Source organism: Bufo gargarizans, chromosome 5 (assembly GCF_014858855.1).
Source record: "Bufo gargarizans isolate SCDJY-AF-19 chromosome 5, ASM1485885v1, whole genome shotgun sequence".
Classification (NCBI taxonomy): Eukaryota; Metazoa; Chordata; class Amphibia; order Anura; family Bufonidae; genus Bufo; species Bufo gargarizans.
The window spans coordinates 386,595,971-386,619,337 of record NC_058084.1 but is presented as its reverse complement, the minus strand read 5'-3'; the positions used below and the strand labels follow the sequence as shown (position 1 = coordinate 386,619,337).

Here is a 23,367-nt window from a genome sequence, read left to right as displayed (position 1 = left end):
GCAATCGATCCGATTGGTTAGTCTGTGCAGACTAACCAATCGGATCGCGGCAGCGTTAAAATGCTGGTTTCTGGCTCTGATCTGCGCTCTGCAGATCAGAGCCTGAAATCGGTAAGGTGTCCTCGTGCCCCCCGATCCTCCAAGCCTTTGGTGCCCCTCTGTGGTCCCCCCCACCTGTGCCCCGCTGACCTGTGCCACCTCTGCCACGCCGATCTGTGCCTGCTGCGCAGCTGCGCTGATGTCCTTCCTGCCCTGATGCGGTCCGCCCCTTGCATTAATTTTCTGGCCGCCCCCTCCCCCGCGCCCCCAGCGCTGCCCCCGATTCCCCATTCTGTGTGCGATGGCGGCGGCTCCATTCCTGAGCCGCCGCCATCAGCAGAGAGTGTCAGCTCTATGCTGACACTCTCCTGTAACCCGATAGATGCTGCGGTTGCGGCATCCATCGGGTTAACAGAGGGAGGGGGCTCCCTCTCTCCACCATCGGGGCTGCAGCGCTGTGATTGCAGCACCCGATGGTTGCCATGGCAACCGGACGCTTTGCAAAAGCGTCCGGTTGCCATGGCAAAGGCGTCCAGTGCTGCCACCTACAGGCAGTCTGGAAGTATTATACTTTGCAATGCAAGAGCATTGCAAAGTATAGTACAACTATCAGCCCCACTGGATCTTCAAGATCCAAGAGGGAACTGATAAAAAAAAGTGAAAATAATAAAAGTAAAAATAAATCAATAAATAAATAAAAATGTAAATAAAAAAAAAGACATTGCCTTTTCCTATAAAAAAATGAAAAAATAAAATAAAATACACATATTAGGTGTCACCGCGTCCGTAACGACCGTCTCTATAAATATATCACGTGATGGACCCCGTCCGATAAACACCATAAAAATTAATTTAAAAAAAAGTGCCAAAAAAGCTATTTTTGTCACCTTACATCACAAAAAGTGCAACAGCAAGCGATCAAAAAGGCTTATGACCCCCAAAATAGTACCAATCAAACCATCACTTCGTCCCGCAAAAAATGATACCCTATTTAAGACAATCGCCCAGAAAATAAAAAAGCTATGGCTCTCAGACTATAGAGACACTAAAACATCATTTTTTTGGTTTCAGAAATGCTATTATTGTGTAAAACTTAAATAAATAAGAAAAAGTATACATATTAGGTATTGCCACGTCCGTAACGATCTTCTCTATAAAACTATCACATGACCTAACTCCTCAGATGAACGCTGTGAAAATAAATAAATGAAAACTATTCCAAAACAGCCAATTTTTGGGTTACCTTGCCCCATAAAGTGTAATAAAGAATGATCAAAAAATCCTATGTACCCAAAAATGATACCAATAAAAACCTCAACACTTTCTGCAAAAAACGAGCCCCTGCACAAGACGATCGGCAGAAAAATAAAAAACATATGGCGTTCAGAAAACCAATCCAGCACAATCTGCCTTCCAAAAACCGTATGGCATTCCTTTCCTTCTGCGCCCTGCCGTGTGCCCGTACAGCAGTTTACGACCACATGTGGGGTGTTTCTGTAAACCGCGGAATCAGGGTAATAAATATTGAGTTTTGTTTGGCTGTTAACCCTCAATGTGTTAAAGAAAAAAAATATATAAAATGGAAAATCTGCCAAAAAAGTGAAATTTTTTAATTTCATCTCCATTTTCCTTTAATTCTTGTGGAACGCCTAAAGGGTTAACAAAGTTTGTAAAATCAGTTTTGAGTAACTTGAGGGGTGTAGTTTCTATAATGGGGTCATTTATGGGGGTTTCCACTATGTAAGCCCCACAAAGGGACTTCAGACCTGAACTGGTCCTTAACCCCTTAAGGACCGAGGATGTACCGGTACGCCCTATTTCCCGAGTCCTTAAGGACCGAGGACGTACCGGTACGTCCTGACTTAAAATCTGCATTCCGGCGCCGCGGGGGTTAATCGGAACGGGACGCCGGCTGAAATCATTCAGCCGGCATCCCGTAACAATGCCGGGGGGGGTCATTTGACCCCCCCGTGTCGGCGATCGCAGCAAACCGCAGGTCAACTCAGACCTGCGGTTTGCTGCGCTTTTTGCAGTTTCTGATCCCCGCGGTCCCTGACCGCGGGGATCAGAAACTTCAGAGTGCCTAAAATCAATATTGCGCCCCCCCCCCCCTGCACCCCTGCATGATTTGATGGCGGCGGGTGGTGCAGTGGGGGCGTTGCGGGAGGCGGGCGGTGCGGCAGGCGGGATCGCGATCCCCCGCCCGCCTCCCATTGCATAATCGTTGGCGTCTAGTGGGTTATACCAGGGTGCCAGCACATTGCTGGCACCCTGGTATAAACGGCTGACATCGGTGATGCGATGTCAGCCGTTTAACCCTTTCCATGCAGCGGTCCGTACGGACCGCTGTATGGAAAAGGTTAACAGCGCAAGGAGCTCCCTCCCTCTCCGATCGGGGGGCTGCTGTGCCTTTGCAGCCCCCCGATGGGAGAGGGAGAGAGCCCCCAGAGAGCCCCCCGAAGCCCCGTCCTCACCCTTCCCCGTCTGCGAAGTTGTGACAGACGGGGAAGGTTCCCATGGCAACAGGAAGCCTGCTCAGGCGTCCTGCTGTCCATGGTGCTGAACAGGTCTGTGCTGAAAGCATAGATCTGTTCAGTGTAAGTAAAATACAGTGCAGAAAACTATATAGGTTCTGTACTGTATTTTACAGACATCAGACCCACTGGATCTTCAAGAACCAAGTGGGTCTGGGTCCAATTTTTTTTAAAAAAAGTGAAAAAAGTTAAGATAAAATAAAAAAACATTTATCACTGAATAAAAATAAAAATAAAAAAATACACTACACATATTAGGTATCGCCGCGTCCGTAACGACCTGATCTATAAAACGGTCATGTTACTTTCCCCGCACGGTGAACGCCATAAAAATAAAAAAAATAAAAACTATGAGAAAATTGAAATTTTGCCCACCTTACTTCCCAAAAAAGGTAATAAAAGTGATCAAAAAAGTCGCATGTACGCCAAAATAGTACCAATAAAACCGTCATCTCATCCCGCAAAAAATGAGACCCTACTCAAGATAATCGCCCAAAAACTGAAAAAACTATGGCTCTTAGACTATGGAAACACTAAAACATGATTTTTTTTGTTTCAAAAATAAAATAATTGTGTAAAACTTTTATAAATAAAAATAAAGTATACATATTAGGTATCGCCGCGTCCGTATCGACCGGCTCTATAAAATTATCACATGACCTAACCCCTCAGGTGAGCACCGTAAAAAAAAAAGAAAAAAAAAGTGTAAAAAAAGCAATTTTTTGCCATCTTACGTCACAAAAAGTGTAATAGCAAGCGATCAAAAAGTCATATGCACCCCAAAATAGTGCCAATCAAACCGTCATCTCATCCCGCAAAAAATTAGACCCTACTCAAGATAATCGCCCAAAAACTGTAAAAACTATGGCTCTTAGACTATGGAGACACTAAACAATTTTTTGGTTTTAAAAATGAAGTTATTGTATAAAACTTACATAAATAAAAAAAATTGTATACATATTAGGTATCGCCGCGTCCGTGACAACCTGCTCTATAAAATTACCACATGATCTAACCTGTCAGATGAATGTTGTAAATAACAAAAAAAAAAAACCTGCCAAAAAAGCTATTTCTTGTTACCTTGCCGCACAAAAAGTGTAAAATAGAGCAACCAAAAATCATATGTACCCTAAACTAGTACCAACAATACTGCCACCCTATTCCGTACTTTCTAAAATGGGGTCACTTTTTTGGAGTTTCTACTCTAGGGGTGCATCAGGGGGGCTTCAAATGGGACATGGTGTCAAAAAAACTGTCCAGCAAAATCTGCCTTCCAAAAACCGTATGGCATTCCTTTCCTTCTGTGCCCTGCCGTGTGCCCGTACAGCAGTTTACGACCACATATGGGGTGTTTCTGTAAACTACAGAATCAGGGCCATAAATAATGAGTTTTGTTTGGCTGTTAACCCTTGCTTTGTAACTGGAAAAAAAATATTAAAATGGAAAATCTGCCAAAAAAGTGAAATTTTGAAATTGTATCTCTATTTTCCATTAAATCTTGTGCAACACCTAAAGGGTTGACAAAGTTTGTAAAATCAGTTTTGAATACCTTGAGGGGTGTAGTTTCTTAGATGGGGTCACTTTTTTGGAGTTTCTACTCTAGGGGTGCATCAGGGGGGCTTCAAATGGGACATGGTGTCAAAAAAACTGTCCAGCAAAATCTGGCTTCCAAAAACCATACGGCGCACCTTTCACTCTACGCCCCGCTGTGTGGCCGTACAGTAGTTTATGGAAACATATTGGGTGTTTCTGTAAACAGCAGAGTCAGGGCAATAAAGATACAGTCTTGTTTGGCTGTTAACCCTTGCTTTGTTAGTGGAAAAAATGGGTTAAAATGGAAAATTAGGCAAAAAAATGAAATTCTCAAATTTCATCCCAATTTGCCAATAACTCTTGTGCAACACCTAAAGGGTTAACAGAGTTTGTAAAATCAGTTTTGAATACCTTGAGGGGTGTAGTTTATAGAATGGGGTCATTTTTGGGCGGTTTCTATTATGTAAGCCTCGCAAAGTGACTTCAGAGCTGTAGTGGTCCCTAAAAATTGGGTTTTTGTAAATTTCTGAAAAATGTCAAGATTTGCTTCTAAACTTCTAAGCCTTGTAACATCCCCAAAAAATAAAATATCATTCCCAAAATAATTCAAACATGAAGTAGACATGGGGAATGTTAAGTCATCACAATTTTTGGGGGTATTACTATGTATTACAGAAGTAGAGAAACTGAAACTTTGAAATTTGCTAATTTTTCAAAATTTTTGGTAAATTAGGTATTTTATTATGCAAAAAAATTAATTTTTTTGACTTTATTTTACCAGTGTCATGAAGTACAATATGTGACGAAAAAACAATCTCAGAATGGCCTGGATAAGTCAAAGCGTTTTAAAGTTATCAGCACTTAAAGTGACACTGGTCAGATTTGCAAAAAATGGCCTGGTCCTTAAGGTGAAAATGAGCCCGGTCCTTAAGGGGTTAAAAAGTGGGTTTTGGAAATTTTCTTAAAAATTGTAAGAATTGCTTCTAAACTTCTAAGCCTTCTAACGCCCTAAAAAAATAAAATTACATTTCCAAAATGATGCCAACATAAAGTAGACATATGGGGAATGTTAAGTAATAAATATTTTATTAGGTATGACTTTCTGTTTTAGACGCAGAGAAATGGAAATTTGGAAAATTGTGAATTTTTCCAAATTTTTGGTAAATTTGGGATTTTTTCATAAATAAAAGTGAAATATATTGACTCAAATATATGACTATCATGAAGTACAATGTGTCACGAGAAAACAATCTCAGAATGGCGTGGATAAGTAAGTGTTCCAAAGCTATTACCACATAAAGTGACGCATGTCAGATTAGTAAATTTTGACCTGGACACTGGGGCATCAATGACCCTTGGTCATGAAAGGGTTAACACACGTGGCCGGTGGCCGTGTTTGGCGGATCCGCAATTTGCGGACGTGTGAATATGGACCATTGCGGTCCGTGGTAGCGGAATCCATAAAATAATTCTTAGATAACCTAAACCTTGTACGACGAACTTGAAAACAGAAGTTCACTTAACACTAGTCGCAACGTTTTAGCTCATAGCTTAAAAAAGACTGTGAATGAGCTGAAAACAGTGTGACCACAATCGACACAATTTTTGGCACTATACACCACCACAATGGATTTGAAATGAAACAAACGAGATGTGCTTTAACAGCAGACTGTCAGCTTTAATTTGAGGGTATTTACATCCAAATGAGGTGAACGGTGTAGGAATTACAACACTTTGCATATGTGCCTCCCACTTGTTAAGGGACCAAAAGTAATGGGACAATTGGCTTCTCAGCTGTTCCATGCCCAAGTGTGTGTTATTCCCTCATTAGTCCAATTACAATGAGCAGATAAAAGGTCCAAAGTTCATTTTAAGTGTACTATTTGCATTTGGAATCTGTTGCTGTCAACTCTCAAGATGAGATCCAAAGAGCTGTCACCATCAGTGAAGCAAGCCATCATTAGGCTGAAAAAACACAACAAACCCATCAGAGAGATAGCAAAAACATTAGGTTTGACCAAAACAACTGTTTGGAACATTCTTTAAAAAAAAGGAACGCATCGGTGAGCTCACCGGATGACTGAAGAATTCTTTCCCTAGTGAAGAAAACGCCCTTCTGTGAAGGTCAGATCAAGAACACTCTCCAGGAGGTAGGTGTATGTGTGTCAAAGTCAACAATCAAGAGAAGACTTCACCAGAGTGAATACAGAGGGTTCACTACAAGATGTAAACCATTGGTGAGCCTCAAACAGGAACGCCCGATTAGTTTGCCAAACGACATCTAAAAAAGCCTTAACAGTTCTGGAACAACTTCCTATGGACAGAGGAGACCAAGATCAACTTGTACCAGAGTGATTGGAAGAGAAGGGTATGGAGAAGGAAAGGAACTGCTCATGATCCTAAGCATACCACCTCCTCAGTGAAGCATGATGGTGGTAGTGTCATGGCATGGGCATGTATGGCTGCCAATGGACATGGTTCTCTTGTATTTATTGATGTGACTGCTGACAAAAGCAGCAGAATGAATTATTTCGGGCAATATTATCTGCTCATATTTAGCCAAATGCTTCAGAACTCAATGGACGGCTGTCACAACCAGACAGCTGAGAAGCTCTCACAGAAGCCTTTCAGAACCTCATCCTTGAGTTTTCTTTGTTGTGGTGTTCAGTTCCTCATCTCGTTAGCCTCTCTCAGCTGTCATGTAGTTGGACTGATTGCTTCCCTTTAAATTCCTCCCCATAATGCAGGGATGGCCAACCTGAGGCTCTCCAGCTGTTGCAAAACTACAACTCCCAGCATGCTTAGACTTTCTACAGCCATCAGCCTACAGCAGGGCATGGTGGGAGTTGTAGTTTTACAACAGCTGGAGAGCCTCAGGTTGGCCATGCCTGCCATAATGCATTACTGGGCGGCTTATACTTCTTCCTGGAGTGTGTGTGCATGCTGATCCTATTTCCCAGTCTGCTACTAAGTTAAGTGCTGTACATTTATCTGTTATTTTCTGTTTGCTGGATCCCAGGTGACCCTGACTCCCTCCGTGTCTGGTGTAGGGAGCCGGTGGTCGTGTCCCCTCACTATTGTAGGGTGTTCAGGTGTTATATAGTCGAGGTACGTGGATATGCAACCATCCACCTTTGGGATTTTTGCATAGACTGAGCAGCCAGGGAAAGTGCCAGGTCTTGTGCAGGGGTCTCCCTTTTGGTTCCTTAGCTTTGGATCCAGTGAGTGATATATGCATGTTGCATTGTCTTGTTTCCTGTACACCGTCCGTGACAACGGCGCTTCACAGTGCAGATGGACAATGACCCAAAGCATACTGCAAAAGCAACCAGAGTTTTTAAAGGAAAAGTGGAATGTTATGCAATGGCCAAGTCAATCACCTGACCTGAATCCGATTTGAGCATGCATTTCACTTGCTGAAGACAAAACTAAAGGGAAAATGCCCCAAGAACAAGCAGGAACTGAAGACTGTTGCAGTAGAGGCCTGGCAGAGCATCTCCACGGATGAAACCCAGCATCTGGTGATGTCTATGCGTTCCAGGCTTCAGGCTTTAATTGACTGCAAAGGATTTGCAACCAAGTATTAAAAAGTGAAAGTAGGATTTATGATTATTGTTCTGTCCCATTACTTTTGGTTCCTTAACAAGTGGGAGGCACATATGCAAACTGCTGTAATTCATACACCGTTCACCTGATTTGGATGTAAATACCCTCAAATTAAAGCTGACCGTCTGCAGTTAAAGCACATCTTGTTCGTTTCATTTCAAATCCATTGTGGTGTATAGAGCCAAAAATGTTAGAATTGTGTTGATGTCCCAATATTTAGGACCTGACTGTGTGTGTGTGTGTGTGTATATATATATATATATATATATATATATATATATATTATATAGTGAATCTGTATCTGTCAGCCACTATTCTATCGCCGGAGCAGATTGATGTGTTAGAGGGGTTTGTCATTTTCCTCGACTTATTAGTTTGATTTATATAAGACCATTTTGGATGTAAATCGATTTGCCCGTAGTCTTACTTTGAAGAAACATTTTGAGGATGTAGATAAAAGTATTGCTGATATGGAGTTGTCAATCCATGACACAGGATGTATTGGGGTCTGCACAGGATAATGTTATATTTCAGGTGAACACAATGTTTCCTGAATTTGTGCACAGAGCCTCTCTGCAAGAAATGCTCACAAAGCCGGATGACCTTGAATTGAGTAATCGGTATTGTTTACCACGAGTAATAGGGATTTTTATCCCCTTCAATCAAGGTCTTCGGCTTTAGATCGTTACCAGGAATTGGTGGAGAGAGACCAATGTGCTTTAAATGATAAAAGTAGGTTGGACAGGCGCCCAAGTCATATGGGACATAAACGCTCCAACATGTCAGTGTTGGAACTAAAGGCATTACTTGATTTATAAAAAATGCGGATAAGGGGGGAGCGGTTGTTATATTAGCGCGGTATATAAGTCACAGGTACAGATGTTGTTTAAAAACACTTCTGTCTATACCGCGCTCATAGGTAACCCTCTCATCAGGCGGAATTGGTTAATATTCTGACATTGGGTATGGAATTATTCATTTTATTTTTGTTAAAAATGCCTATCTACAGTCATGGCCAAAAGTTTTGAGAATGACAAATATTAGTTTTCACAAAGTTTGCTGCTAAACTGCTTTTAGATCTTTGTTTCTGTGATGTAGTGAAAGATAATTACACGCACTTCATATGTTTCAAAGGCTTTTATTGACAATTACGTGACATTTATGCAAAGAGTCAGTATTTGCAGTGTTGGCCCTTCTTTTTCAGGCTCTCAATCAACTTCTGGGCCAATTCCTGACTGATAGCAACCCATTCTTTCATAATCACTTCTTGGAGTTTGTCAGAATTTGTGGGTTTTTGTTTGTCCACCCGCCTCTTGGGGGATTGACCACAAGTTCTCAATGGGATTAAGATCTGGGGAGTTTCCAGGCCATGGACCCAAAATGTCAACGTTTTGGTCCCCGAGCCACTTAGTTATCACTTTTGTCTTATGGCACGGTGCTCCATTGTGCTGGAAAATGCATTGTTCTTCACCAAACTGTTGTTGGAAGAAGTTGCTGTTGGAGGGTGTTTTGGTACCATTCTTTATTCATGGCTGTGTTTTGGGGCAAAATTGTGAGTGAGCCCACTCCATTGGATGAGAAGCAACCCCACACATGAATGGTCTCAGGATGCTTTACTGTTGGCATGACACAGGACTGATGGTAGCGCTCACCTTTTCCCCAGTCGTCTCCATGACACAAAGTCCTGAGATTGACTTCCTTCTGATTGGACAGGAAAAACACAGAGAGAGGTTAAAAACCCCACCCCCTCCCTTCATCGCCAGTGTTTTTCCTGTCCCATCAGGATAGGAAGCAGGATAGGAAGCAGGAGAGGTGCATGGAGCTCGTTTGGGCTCACCTGGATTCAATTATCTGCAGGCCGAGGTCGGATCTGCAGTGCAGCTCTCCCTCCTCTGTCCAGGCCTGGGCTCGGGCGTGTTTTTTAGTGGCCCCTGCGAAGATTCCCTCTGCGGCGGTCCCGGAGGGCTTAATGCAGGGGGAAGAAGGAGAGCAGCGGATCGGCACTGTGATGTGTCCCTTCCGTCCGGCAGGCTGATGACATCAGACGCCGGGGGCGGAGCAAAGGTACGCTGACGTCATCCACATGCGCCACAGGTCCTGAAGTCAAAGGAGGACTCCATAAAAACTCACAGGACCTGTGTAATGGCGCCCTGCATAGTGCGGCTCACGTGGACAGCGGAGCATTTCGGGAGTCAGAATGAGTGCCCCCCTCACGCCGGGCTCTGGAACCGAGCCTGCAGCAAACCCTGGGACCGTGAGTAACCTGTTCTCAGGCACATGCTTAATAGGTATGGTTCAGTATGCTCATCCTTTCCTCCCTTACCATTTCAGGGAGAAAAGGATTCGGCTTTCACAGCTAAAAAAAACTAGAAAATGTGGTATCTGCTGTAAAAGATTGTCTAACACTGGATCCAAGCCCCTGTGTAAAGAGTGCACCTCCAGTGTCGTCAAATCCGAATCTTCTAGTTTAATTGAAGACATTAGGAAAGTAGTTAAGGAAGAAGTTCAGCTGGCCTTAACTGCCAAGGAACCTACTCCCCCCAAAGTTACCCCTCCTCAGGACTCCCGTAGCAGTAAATCGCTTATTCTGGATTCCGACTCTGAGGGGCTGGCGGTCTCAGACTCCGAATCAGTGCAAAAACACCCGGCTTCTTCAGATGAAGAGGGTGAATACAAGCGTTTCCTGTTTAATCCCAAAGATATTGATGAGCTTATCAGGGCCACCATTCAGATGGAGATGCCAAAAGCTCCTAAATATACCCAACATGAAATTTTTGGAGGCCTAGGAGAGAGGAAGAAGGCGGTTTTCCCAGTTCCAGACAGTGTCCAGAAATTCGGTCAGAGTGGGAAAAACCGGATAAGGGATCCTTTATCCCAAGGGGAATTAAGAGGCGCTACCCCTTTAGCCAGGAGGACTGTACTGACTGGGAGACCATACCAAAAGTAGACGCGCCAGTCGCCAAGGTAGCAAAACATACGGCCTTACCTTTCGAGGACTCAGCACAGTTAAAAGATCCTCTAGACAGGAAAGCAGAGAGTCTTTTAAGAAAGACTTGGGAAACTACGGCGGCCCTTCTCAAACCGGGCGTTGCCGCTACGTGTGTGGCCAGAACTCTAAACCTTTGGCTAGAACAGCTGGAGATACATCTGGTCAACAAAACATCGCGCGACCAAATTTTAGAGAGCTTGCCTTTATTAAAAATGGCAACCTCTTTTTTTGGCAGACGCAGCAGCCGAGTCAGTTAAATTGTCCGCCCGTACAGCTGTTCTTTCTAATGCAGCGAGACGGGCACTATGGCTTAAAGCGTGGTCCGGAGATATCACGTCTAAGAATAAATTAATTGCACTCCCCTTCCATGGACAGTATGTGTTTGGAGAAGATTTAGACAAAATCTTAGAGAACGCAACAAATAAAAAAAGGGGTTTTCCAGAGGAGAGACCTAAACAAAAAAGGCAGCCCTTTCGTGACCGATTTTTTTTTTTTTTTCAGCCCGAGAATAAAAAAGATAAAGGGAAGACTGGGAGGTGGAGCTATGCGAAGGGAGGCAGGGGGAGAAATTTCCTCTTCAACCCAAATCGTGCCGAGGCCTCCACATCCATCAGTAAGCAATGACGCCATACCAGTGGGGGGAAGACTCAGCTCCTTTCTAGGATCTTGGGAGCACATAACAAGCAGCTTGTGGATCTTAAATATTATAAAAGAGGGTTATTTAATAGATCTACTCTCTCCCCCTCCACAGAAGTATGTGATCACTACCCTTCCCCCATCCCAAATTATTACCTTAAAAAACGACATAAAGAACTTGTTAACCTTGGCCGCGATAGAGCCCATCCCAAAAAATCAGACGGGACTGGGATTCTATTCCCGTCTCCATCATAAGGAAACCAAACGGGAAATTCAGAGTGATCATAAATTTGAAATATCTAAACAAATATGTGAGATACCAAAAATTCAAAATGGAGACTCTAAGGTCGGCAGTGAAACTCTTAAAGAGGAATGCGGTGATGGCCACAATAGATTTAAGCGATGCCTTAAAGGAAGTTCCTAAGGTTCGCGATAGAGTTGGAGGGAAAGGTTCAACATTTTCAGTTCAGGTGTCTCCCCTTCAGGATCTCTTCTGCCCCAAGGGTTTTCACGAAAATAATGGCGGAAGCCTTGACAACTCTGAGAGAAAAGGCAGTCTGTGTGATCCCCTATCTGGACGAACTACTGGTAGTGGCAGACAACATAGAGACCCTGGAAATCCATCTCGGGTTAGTCCTGGATCATCTACAGAGCCTAGGTTGGCTCATCAATTGGGAAAAATCGGATTTAATCCCGACCAAACAGAAGGTATTTTTGGGCATAACACTAGACACAATTTCCCAAAGATCCTTTCTTCCACCCCAAAAGATAGTAAAACTTCAGACAACTTTAAGGAAGTTCAAGAAGGAAAAATTCTGTTCTATAAGACAGGCCATGCAGGTGTTAGGGAGCCTTTCAGCCTGTATTCCAGCAGTGGCCTGGGCACATTTCCATCTAAGGCCACTCCAGAAGTTCATTTTAGACAATTGGAACAGATCACAACTAACTCTAGAAAGACAAATATTCCTAGATTCAAAGACCAAAAAATCACTAAATTGGTGGCTCATCAAATCCAACCTAGAGAATGGGATATTCTGGGCACAAGATCTCCCTCTAGTCATTACAACAGATGCCAGCCTTCACGGTTGGGGAGTGGTTGTCCAGGGGAACTCCTACCAGGGAACATGGAAGAGTTATGTGAAACAACAATCCTCAAATTTCAAGGAACTGAGGGCAGTGTGGGAAGCACTGAAACACGTGAGTCAATTGGCAGGGGGTCGTCATGTCCTAGTCTACTCGGACAACGCTACAGCGGTGGCCTTCATCCAACACCAGGGAGGCACGAGGCATCGCCTACTGCAGAGCCTGGCAAACAAAATCTTTTCCTGGGCAGAAGAGAACATACAGTCTCTGTCAGCGGTCCATCTGAAGGGAGCCTTAAACGTTCAGGCCGACTACCTAAGCCGGCACAGACTAGACCCAGGAGAATGGATGTTAGCACCGGAAACCTTCCACCTGATCGCAAAGAAATGGGGCAGATCGACGGTAGACCTATTTGCATCCAGGAGAAATCATCAACTAGACCAGTTCTTCCTCAACCCCAGGGATCATCCTCGGGCAGTAGACGCCTTCAACCAGAATTGGACAACGGACCTGGTCTACACGTTTCCCCCGTTTCCACTCATCCCCAGAGTGTTACAGAAGTTCTTAAAAGAAAGTTGTACCCTGATTCTGATAACCCCCTTCTGGCCCAAGAGAAGTTGGTTCTCTCTTGAAAGCCCTCAGCATAGAAGCCCCTCTTCTACCTCGGAGGCTGGACCTTCTAAGTCAAGGACCCATTTCTCACCCAGACCTAAAAATACTAAAACAGCCTGGATTCTGAAGAATCCAACTTTATTAAAGTTGGGTCTATCTAAAAAAGTAGTAAATACCTTACTCCTTGGCAGGAAACAAAGTACCAACGACCAATATCTAAAAATATGGGAAAAATTTGCTGATTGGTCTGGAACCTCCTTTAACCAGTTCAGAGCCAACATCCCACTTATTCTGGATTTTCTTCAGGAGGGGCTAGATTTAGGTCTATCCCCCAGTACCCTTAGGGTTCAGGTATCAGCTCTAGGGGCACTTTTTAATACCAAGCTAACGGAACATCCCTGGATATCCAGATTCCTTAAGGCAGCAGATAGGATCAGACCTACCATTAGAAACATGGTGGCACCATGGAACCTCAATACGGTACTAGGGGGTCTAACCTTTGATCCGTTTGAACCTCTGGACTCTAGCCATATCAAATTGCTTACCATTAAAACAATTGTTTTGGTGGCAATAACTTCAGCCAGAAGGGTCTGTGAGCTACAGGCCTTGTCCATCCAAGAACCATTCCTTTCTATATTTCAGGACAAGTTAATTTTCAGACTAGATCCGGCTTTCCTCCCCAAGGTAGTTTCGACCTTCCATAGGTCTCAAGACATTGTTCTTCCTTCATTCTGTGACGATCCGAAAAATTATCAGTAAATCACTTACCATACACTAGACGTTCGGAGAGCGGTCTTAAAGTACCTGGAAGCTACCAGTCATTGGAGAATAGACAAAAATTTTTGTCCAATTTTCAGGTCCTAACAAGGGGAAAAAAGCGGCGAAAAGTTCCATCTCCAGATGGATTAAGATGGCCATCTCCGAAGCATATAAAGCTCAGGGAAAAGATGTCCCTGCTTCCCTTAAGGCACATTCCACGAGAGGCATGGCCGCCTCCTGGGCGGAGAAAGCTTCAGCCTCCTTACAACAGATTTGCAGGACCGCAACCTGGAAAAGAGTTCATACTTTCACTAAACACTACAGACTAGATTTAGCTGCTAACGATGACCTAAGATTTGGACGTAAGGTCCTTTCTGCAGTCGTCCCCCCCCTAATAGTATCTTTGATATTTTCTCAGGACTTGGTGTCATGGAGACGACTGGGGAAAAGAGTATTACACTCACCGGTAATCCGGTTTCCTGGAAGTCTCCATGACACCACATACATCCCACCCTTGGTTTTTCTGCTAATATCTATGATCCTTTTATCCTGGGGTTTTCGTTATAATACACTGGCGATGAAGGGAGGGGGTGGGGTTTTTAACCCCTCTCTGTGTTTTTCCTGTCCAATCAGAAGGAAGTCAATCTCAGGACTTGGTGTCATGGAGACTTCCAGGAAACCGGATTACCGGTGAGTGTAATACTCTTTTCTTCTCCGGACAAGCCTTTTTCCTGATGCCCCAAACAATCGGAAAGAGGCTTCATCTGAGAATATGACTTGGTCCCAGTCCTCAGCAGTCCATTCACCATATTTTATGCAGAAAATCAATCCGTCCCTGAAGTTTTTTTGGAGAGAAGTGGCTTCTTTGCTGCCCTTCTTGACACCAGGCCATCTTCCAAAAGTCTTTGCCTCACTGTGCGTGCAGATGTGCTCACACCTGCCTGCTGCCATTCCTGAGCAAGCTCTGCACTGGTGGCACTCCGATCCCGCAGCTGAATCCTCTTTAGGAGACGATCCTGGCGCTTTCTTGGACGCCCTGAAGCCTTCTTAACAAGAATTGAACCTCCTTCCTTGAAGTTCTTGATAATCCTATAAATTGTTGATTGAGGTGCAATCTTAGTAGCCATAATATCCTTGCCTGTGAAGCCATTTTTATGCAACGCAATGATGGCTGCAAGTGTTTCTTTGCAGGTCACCATGGTTAACAATGGAGTTAACAATGATTTCAAGCTTCACCCACCTTTTAACAGGTCAAGTCTGCCATTTTAACCCAATCGGCCTGACGTAATGATCTCCAGCCTTGTGCTCGTCAACATTCTCACCTGAGTTAGCAAGACTATTACTGAAATGATCTCAGCAGGTCCTTTAATGACAGCAATGAAATGCAGTGGGAAGGTTTTTTGGGGATTAAGTTAATTTTCATGGCCAAGAAGGACTATGCAATTCATCTGATTACTTTTCATAACATTCTGGAGTATATGCAAATTGCTATTATAAAAACTTAAGCAGCAACTTTTCCAATTTCCAATATTTGTAATTCTCAAAACTTTTGGCCACGACTGTATATTTACGCAATCCAGTCTTCTCAATTTTTCATGCCCTGCCGAAAATCCATAAGGGTGTTTTTTCCCTCCTCCCATTAAGACCTATAGTGGCGGGGATTGTATCCTTCTCAGAAAAACTTTCCGAGTGGGTAGATTCTCTACTACAACCATTTGATTCCTCTGATCCCTGGGTTTCTGAAGGATACCAGGTCTGTGCTACTGGCTTTCTCTGAACTTAAATGGTGTGAGGGGTTCAGATGGATTAACGCGGATGTGGTGTCCCTGTACACAAATATACCCCATGATCTGGCCCTGAGTGCACTGGCCTGGTTCCTTGATGTATACAGCAATTATACTAGAGAACTGCAGGAATTTACGGGTACAACTGTTGACTTTCTCCTCAGACACAATTTATTTTATTTTTTTATGTTCAATAATGATTTTTACTTACAGATCTCGGGAGTGTCGATGGGGCTAACTTCTCTCCCTCCATAGCTAATATATTTATGGCATGGTGGGAGAGGATCTTTCTCCTCATCGCCACTCTCCCTTTTGGTGGCTGTGTGCAGTGGTATGGCCGCTACATCGATGACCTGCTATTGGTTTGGTCTGGTGATGTGGCAGCCATACTGCTGTTCACTAGCTACTTAAATTTATGTGTGGACTCCATCACATTGGATGTCCACCATGATTTGGATACTATAAATTTTCTGGATTTGTGCCTGAGGGGGGATATAGATGCGTCATCAGTCCCTACATGTACCTATAGGAAAAATACGGCAGGTAACACCATACTCCATGCATCCTCCTGTCATCTACCCCATGTTATTCATAATATCCTGATGGGTGAATTTATTAGGGCTAAAAGGAATTGCACGGATGATATTTCCTTCAATCTTGAGGCCAATAACATTATGAGGAGGCTTGCATGTAGGACGTATTCTAGAAAAGCAACATCAAACCACTATAAACAGGTATTTAAAATGGAGAGAAACACACTTATTTTTCCTGAGAAAAAAGCCACTAATAGACATGGGCAGAGCTGTATTGAGAACAATGCCACAACTTTTGTCACCCAATATAGTGAGCAATATGATGCAATATGTAAAATAATAAAAAAAAAAAACAATTTAGCTCTCCTAACATATGATAATCAGTGGTCAGGCATAGTGGAGGAGGGCATTAGGTGTTCAGCACGTAAAGCCCTGACCCTTGGCTAAACACTCAGTCCCAGTCTATTCAAGGAGCCTGGAGTTTCGAATCCTACATGGAACAGCACAATGTGGTCATGGCAGATGCATCTGCTGTAGCCACATGCAGGTCACCAACCATTTTAAATATACTGTAAATGACAAGGAATTTCCCATCAAATCCTATCTTAATTGCAACACTATGAATGCAATCTATTTGATTACGTGTATTGATTGTCGGCTACAATACGTGGAATGTACCTCTAACCAGATAAAGGGGAGAATACGTAAACGCACTTCTGATGTGCCCCACCATGAGAACCGCAATGTGTCTGCGTTAAGTTTACACTTTGTGGTTTGTCATGGTGGGGATACTTCCAAACTGAGAGCGCAAGGCATTGGGAGAGTAGCAGTTCCGATCAGAGGAGGAGATTTGAGAAGGAAGTTACTCAACAGAGGCATACTGAATGTTCCAGTTGGCTACACGTCACCCGCAGGGGTTAAATAAGACATGATCTCATACTGCATTATTAGGATGGATGTTTTCTTCTTGAGAGAATTTTTATCAAGCCAGTCGGCAGTGAATAACATGTATTACTAATAGTAATGAAGTGCACATAGTTTTATTATATAATGTATGATCGATATGTGCTTTTTTTTTTTTTGTAATTACCGCATGTGGACTTGATTGCACTGGGTATGTCGGAGCCACGCAATTTCCTGATTTCATAGTCAGGTGTGGGTGCGGCATATAAATTGCACTCTTTTGAGTAATGTCATGAAGGACCTATATTGATTATGGTCAGAAACGCGTAAGGCCTCTTTCACACTTGCGTTGTCCGGATCCGGCGTGTACCCCACTTGCCGGAATTACACGCCGGATCCGGAAAAACGCAAGTGAACTGAAAGTATTAGAAGACGGATCCGTCTTCAAAATGCTTTCAGTGTTACTATGGCAGCCAAGACGCTATTAAAGTCCTGGTTGCCATAGTAGTAGTGGGGAGCGGTATACTTCGTCCGTGCGGCTCCCGGGGCGCACCAGAATGACGTCTGAGCGCCCCATGCGCATGGATGATGTGCCATGCAATCACGTGATCCATGCGCTTGGGGCGCCCTGACGTCACTCTGGAGCGCCCCGGGAGCCGCACCGACGGTAAGTATACTGCTCCCCCGCTCCCCACTACACTTTACCATGGCTGCCAGGACTTTAGCGTCCCGGCAGCCATGGTAACCATTCAGAAAAAGCTAAACGTCGGATCCGGCAATGCGCCGAAACGACGTTTAGCTTAAGGCCGGATCCGGATCAATGCCTTTCAATGGGCATTCATTCCGGATCCGGCCTTGCGGCAAGTCTTCAGGATTTTTGGCCGGAGCAAAAAGCGCAGCATGGTGCGGTATTTTCTCCGGCCAAAAAATGTTCCGGTCCGGAACTGAAGACATCCTGATGCATCCTGAACGGATTTCTCTCCATTCAGAATGCATTAGGATAAAACTGATCAGGATTCTTCCGGCATAGAGCCCCGACGACGGAACTCTATGCCGGAAGAAAAGAACGCAGGTGTGAAAGAGCCCTAACAAGTGTACCTGTGCATTGGAATATTTCAAAACCTGCTTGAATAAAGTAACATAGTAACATAGTACATAAGGCCGAAGAAAGACATTTGTCCATCCAGTTCGGCCTGTTATCCTGCAAGTTGATCCAGAGGAAGGCAAAAAAATAAAAAACTGTGAGGTAGAAGCCAATTTTCCCCACTTTAGGGGAATTAAAAATTCATTCCCGACTCCAATCAGGCAATCAGAATAACTCCCTGGATCAACGACCCCTCTCTAGAAGCTATAGCCTGTAATATTATTACGCTCCAGAAATACATCCAGGCCCCTCTTGAATTCCTTTATTGTACTCACCATCCACCTCCTCAGGTAGAGAGTTCCATAGTCTCACTGCTCTTACCGTAAAGAATCCTCTTCTATGTTTGTGTACAAACCTTCTTTCCTCCAGACGTAGAGGATGTCCCCTCGTCACAGTCCTGGGGATAAATAGATGATGGGAGAGATCTCTGTACTGACCCCTGATATATTTATACATATTAATTAGATCTCCCCTCCAGTCGTCTTTTTTTCTAAAGTGAATAGCCCTAATTTTGATAATCTTTCAGGGTACTGTAGTTGCCCCATTCCAGTTATTACTTTAGTTGCCCTCCTGGACCTTCTCCAGCTCTATGTCTGCCTTGTTTATAGGAGCCCAGAACTGTACACAGTACTCCATGTGTGGTCTGACTAGCGATTTGTAAAGTGGTAGGACTATGTTCTTATCACGGGCATCTATGCCCCTTCTGATGCAACCCATTATCTTATTGGCCTTGGCAACAGCTGCCCGACACTGGTTTTTGCAACTTAGTTTGCTGTTTATTAAAATTCCTAGATCCTTTTCCATGTCAGTGTTACAGAGTGTTTTACCATTTAGTATGTACGGATGACTTGCATTATTCCTTCCCATGTGCATAACTTTACATTTGTCAGTGTTAAACCTCATCTGCCACTTATCTGCCCAAGCCTCCAATCTATCCAGATCCCTCTGTAGTTGTATACTTTCCTCATCAGTGTAAATTACTTTACACAGTTTAGTGTCATCTGCGGAAATTGATACTTTACTATGCAAGCCTTCTACAAGATCATTAATAAATATATTGAAGAGAATAGGGCCCAATACTGACCCCGGAGGTACTCACTAGTGACAGTGACCCAATCTGAGTGTGTACCGTTAATAACCACCCTCTGTTTTCTATCATTGAGCCAGTTACTTACCCACATATAGACGTTTTCTCCCAGTTCGAGCTTTCTCATTTTATATACTAACCTTTTTATGTGGTACAGTGTCAAATGCTTTGGAGAAGTCCAGATATACGACATCCATTGATTCGCCGCTGTCAAGTCTAGAACTTACCTCCTCATAGAAACAAATTAAATTAGTTTGGCATGACCGATCCTTCACGAAGCCATGCTGATATGGCGTAATTTGCTTATTTCCGTTGAGATGCTCTAAGATAGCATCTCTCAGAAAACCTTCAAACAGTTTACCCACAACAGATGTTAAACTTACCGGCCTATAGTTTCCAGGCTCTGTTTTTGGACCCATTTTGAATATTGGCACCACATTTGCCATGTTCCAATCCTGTGGGACATTCCCTGTCAGTATAGAGTCTGCAAATATCAGAAATAAGGGTCTGGCTATGACCAATGCACAGGTACACTTGTGTTACGCGTTTCAGATCATAATCAATATAGGTCCTTCATGACACATCCCATCCGTTTTAGGTCCAGCTCCAATTTTCAAGGTATAAATCTTTAATATTGCATGCAGTGTTGTGGGAAGCTGGAAAAAACGCACATGTGCCATAGTTCTATGGGTTTAGTTTTTTTTTTTACAGAGTGTGCAGTGAAACTTTTACCTGTTCCTTTCATTCTCCTGTTCAGTACGATTAGAGCTACCACATTTATATACACAGTCTTGTCACATTATTATGACCACCAGCTAGACGTGCTGGGAATTGCTCAAAGTCCTGGTAGTTGTCACAGGTATCTAGAGCCATGCTGACTGCAGTGCATCCCACAGCTGCTGGAGGGTGCATGGGGGAGGATCCATACAGCAAACATGACCATCAAGTGGTCCCACAGATGCTCAGTTGGGTTCAAGTCTGGGGAATTGGGGCACCAGTGTGGTACTTTGAAGTCTTGGTCATGCTTTCCTAACCAATGTCAGACATTTCTAGCTGTGTCGCATTGTCATGCTGGAAAATCCCTTCCCATGCGCCTTCCACATGGATGAGTGAGCCCAGATAATGCAAAAAAAAAACAGCAATGGTGGCAGGGTATTTGTTCTCTGATGTTCCGCGACTGACACTCCAACGTCCATTAGTTCGATGAAGCAGAAAACTTGACTCGTCGAAGGCTACCCTTTGTGAATCAACAGCGGCCCAATTCCGATATTGCTGCAAAAATAGAATCGGAGGTGCAGTGACCATGTGTCTATTTTGTAACCCCATATGCAGTAGGGTTCATGAACTGTTTTTTTAGTCATACAGTACAGACCAAAAGTTTGGACACACCTTCTCATTCAAAGAGTTTTCTTTATTTTCATGACTATGAAAATTGTAGATTTACACTGAAGGCATCAAAACTATGAATTATCACATGTGGAATTATATACTTATCAAAAAAGTATGAAACAACCGAAAATGTCATATTCTAGGTTCTTCAAAGTAGCCACCTTTTGCTTTGTTTACTGCTTTGCACACTCTTGGCATTCTCTCGATGAGCTTCAAGAGGTAGTCACCTAAAATGGCTTTCACTTCACAGGTGTGCCCTGTCAGGTTTAATAAGTGGGATTTCTTGCCTTTTATAAATGGGGTTGGGACCATCAGTTGCGTTGTGGAGAAGTCAGGTGGATACACAGCTGATAGTCCTACTGAATAGACTGTTAGCTGCTTTTTTCTTGCCATAATACAAATTCTAAGTAAAGAAAAACGAGTGGCCATCATTACTTTAAGAAATGAAGGTCAGTCCGAAAAATTGGGAAAACTTTAAAAGTGTCCCCAAGTGTAGTCACAAAAACCATTAAGCGCTACAAAGAAACTGTCTCACCTGCGGACCGCCCCAGGAAAGGAAGACCAAGAGTCGCCTCTGCTGCGGAGGATAAGTTTATCCGAGTCACCAGCCTCAGAAATCGCAGGTTAACAGCAGCTCAGATTAGAGACCAGGTCAATGCCACACAGAGTTCTAGCAGCAGACACATCTCTAGAACAACTGTTAAGAGGAGACTGTGTGAATCAGGCCTTCATGGTAGATTATCTGCTAGGAAATCACTACTAAGGACAGGCAACAAGCAGAAGAGACTTGTTTGGGCTAAAGAACACAAGGAATGGACATTAGACCAGTGGAAATCTGTGCTTTGAGTCCAAATTAGAGATTTTTGGTTCCAACCACTGTGTCTTTGTGCGACGCAGAAAGGGTGAACGGATGGACTCTACATGCCTGATTCCCACCATGAAGAATGGAGGAGGAGGTGTGATGGTGTGGGGGTGCTTTGCTGGTGACACTATTGGGGATTTATTCAAAATTGAAGGCATACTGAACCAGCATGGCTACCACAGCATCTTGCAGCGGCATGCTATTCCATCCGCTTTGCGTTTAGTTGGACCATCATTTATTTTTCAACAGGACAATGACCCCAAACACACCTCCAGGCTGTGTAAGGGCTATTTGACAATAAAGGAGAGTGATGGGGTGCTGCGCCAGATGACCTGGCCTCCAGTCACCGGAACTGAACCCAATCAAGATGGTTTGGGGTGAGCTGGACCGCAGAGTGAAGACAAAAGGACCAACAAGTGCTAAGCATCTCTGGGAACTCCTTCAAGACTGTTGGAAAACCATTTTAGGTGACTACCTCTTGAAGCTCATCAAGAGAATGCCAAGAGTGTGCAAAGCAGTAATGAAAGCAAAAGGTGGTTACTTTGAAGAACCTAGAAGATGACCTAGTTTTGATTGTTTCACACTTTTTTGAGAAGTAGATCATTCCACATATGTTAATTCAAAGTTTTGATGCCTTCAGTGTGAATCTACAATTTTAATAGTCATGAAAATAAAGAAAACTCTTTGAATGAGAAGGTGTGTCCAAACTTTTGGTCTGTACTGTATGTCTGGAAGCCGCCTGGTTCATTTTGGAGGTGAGCTGCTCCACTGTAGTGTCAGTCCGCCCTTGCGCACCTTCATAGTCGGCGTTCACCTCTCAATCAGTGGCACATGGTGCTCCACAGTTTCCACGTCTTTTATTCACAATGGTGCCATTTGTCCACTCGCAATACACTTTCCTCCCAGCAGCACATATACAGTTCATAAACTGTGCAGTTTAAGAAATACTGCCACCCTTTTGCTGAAGGCAATGAGCCTGCCCCATAAAACAATTGCACACCTGTGGCATGCATATGCATAATGTGTGCCAGAGGTTTAATTCTGTGTTCCCGGAGTTTGAGGAGGTGCATAAGATATGGTGAATGTCTGCTTTTAATATTACCTATAGATTATATTTTTGGTAAAATGGAACTAAATAAACTAGTGAATAATAATTTGTTTTATGTTTAATTTATCTAGTGTGCAGTCTGTTATATTGACTATGGAAATTCAGAAGTTTTAGCTAGATCCAGCATTGTTGAACTTCCTGAGGAATTACAGTCGCCACCTATTGCTCAAAAACATCGATTATGGGGGCTTCAGCTTCAGTCAGCTTCAGATGTTGAACAGGTACATTGAACAATGCTCTCTACTTTACTTATTTTATTTTTTATTACGATTTTTTCTATATCGGCACATACCACCATGACAGACATGTAAATTACCCTCTTTTGGCCTACAAGTGAATGGGGGCTTATGGCTTCATTTGGTGTACGTGTCAGGAGCTTTTCTAGTGCATATGCTGATGTGTTCACACTGTATTTGAGTTAACATAAACTTTAAGGGGGTTCTCTAGGAATTAATAAAATTGAGAATACTAAAATTCTGTATTATAAATGTTACCAAATACTGTTCCTTATTTATAATGGATCTTTTTGTCTTGAGGGCCATCGTTCCGTTAGTGGAAAGTGGAAACTAAAACTGTTCTAATGGCACAGCAGGACGGTTACATCAGAACACTGAGCTTCAGTGAGCTTTAGCCTCCTCTCTGCTCTACCTGGCAGTATATGAACACAACCTATAATAGGAAGCTGGTCACACTTGTATATAATGATGCCCAAAGTATATAAACGTTGATTGAATTATGGGTAGTCTTAAAAGATAAGTCTTTAATT

The 23,367-nt window shown here is 43.3% G+C and overlaps 1 protein-coding gene across 1 annotated transcript in view; it reads left to right on the top strand.

Annotated features, from left to right (window-relative positions):
- Positions 1 to 23,367, top strand: part of STK31 (serine/threonine kinase 31) — a 250,414-nt gene that overhangs the window by 57,932 nt on the left and 169,115 nt on the right. Inside the window, exon 7 of the mRNA XM_044295539.1 lies at positions 22,673 to 22,822. Coding sequence (XP_044151474.1) covers positions 22,673 to 22,822 — 150 coding nt within the window. The remainder of the gene's footprint in view (positions 1 to 22,672; positions 22,823 to 23,367) is intronic.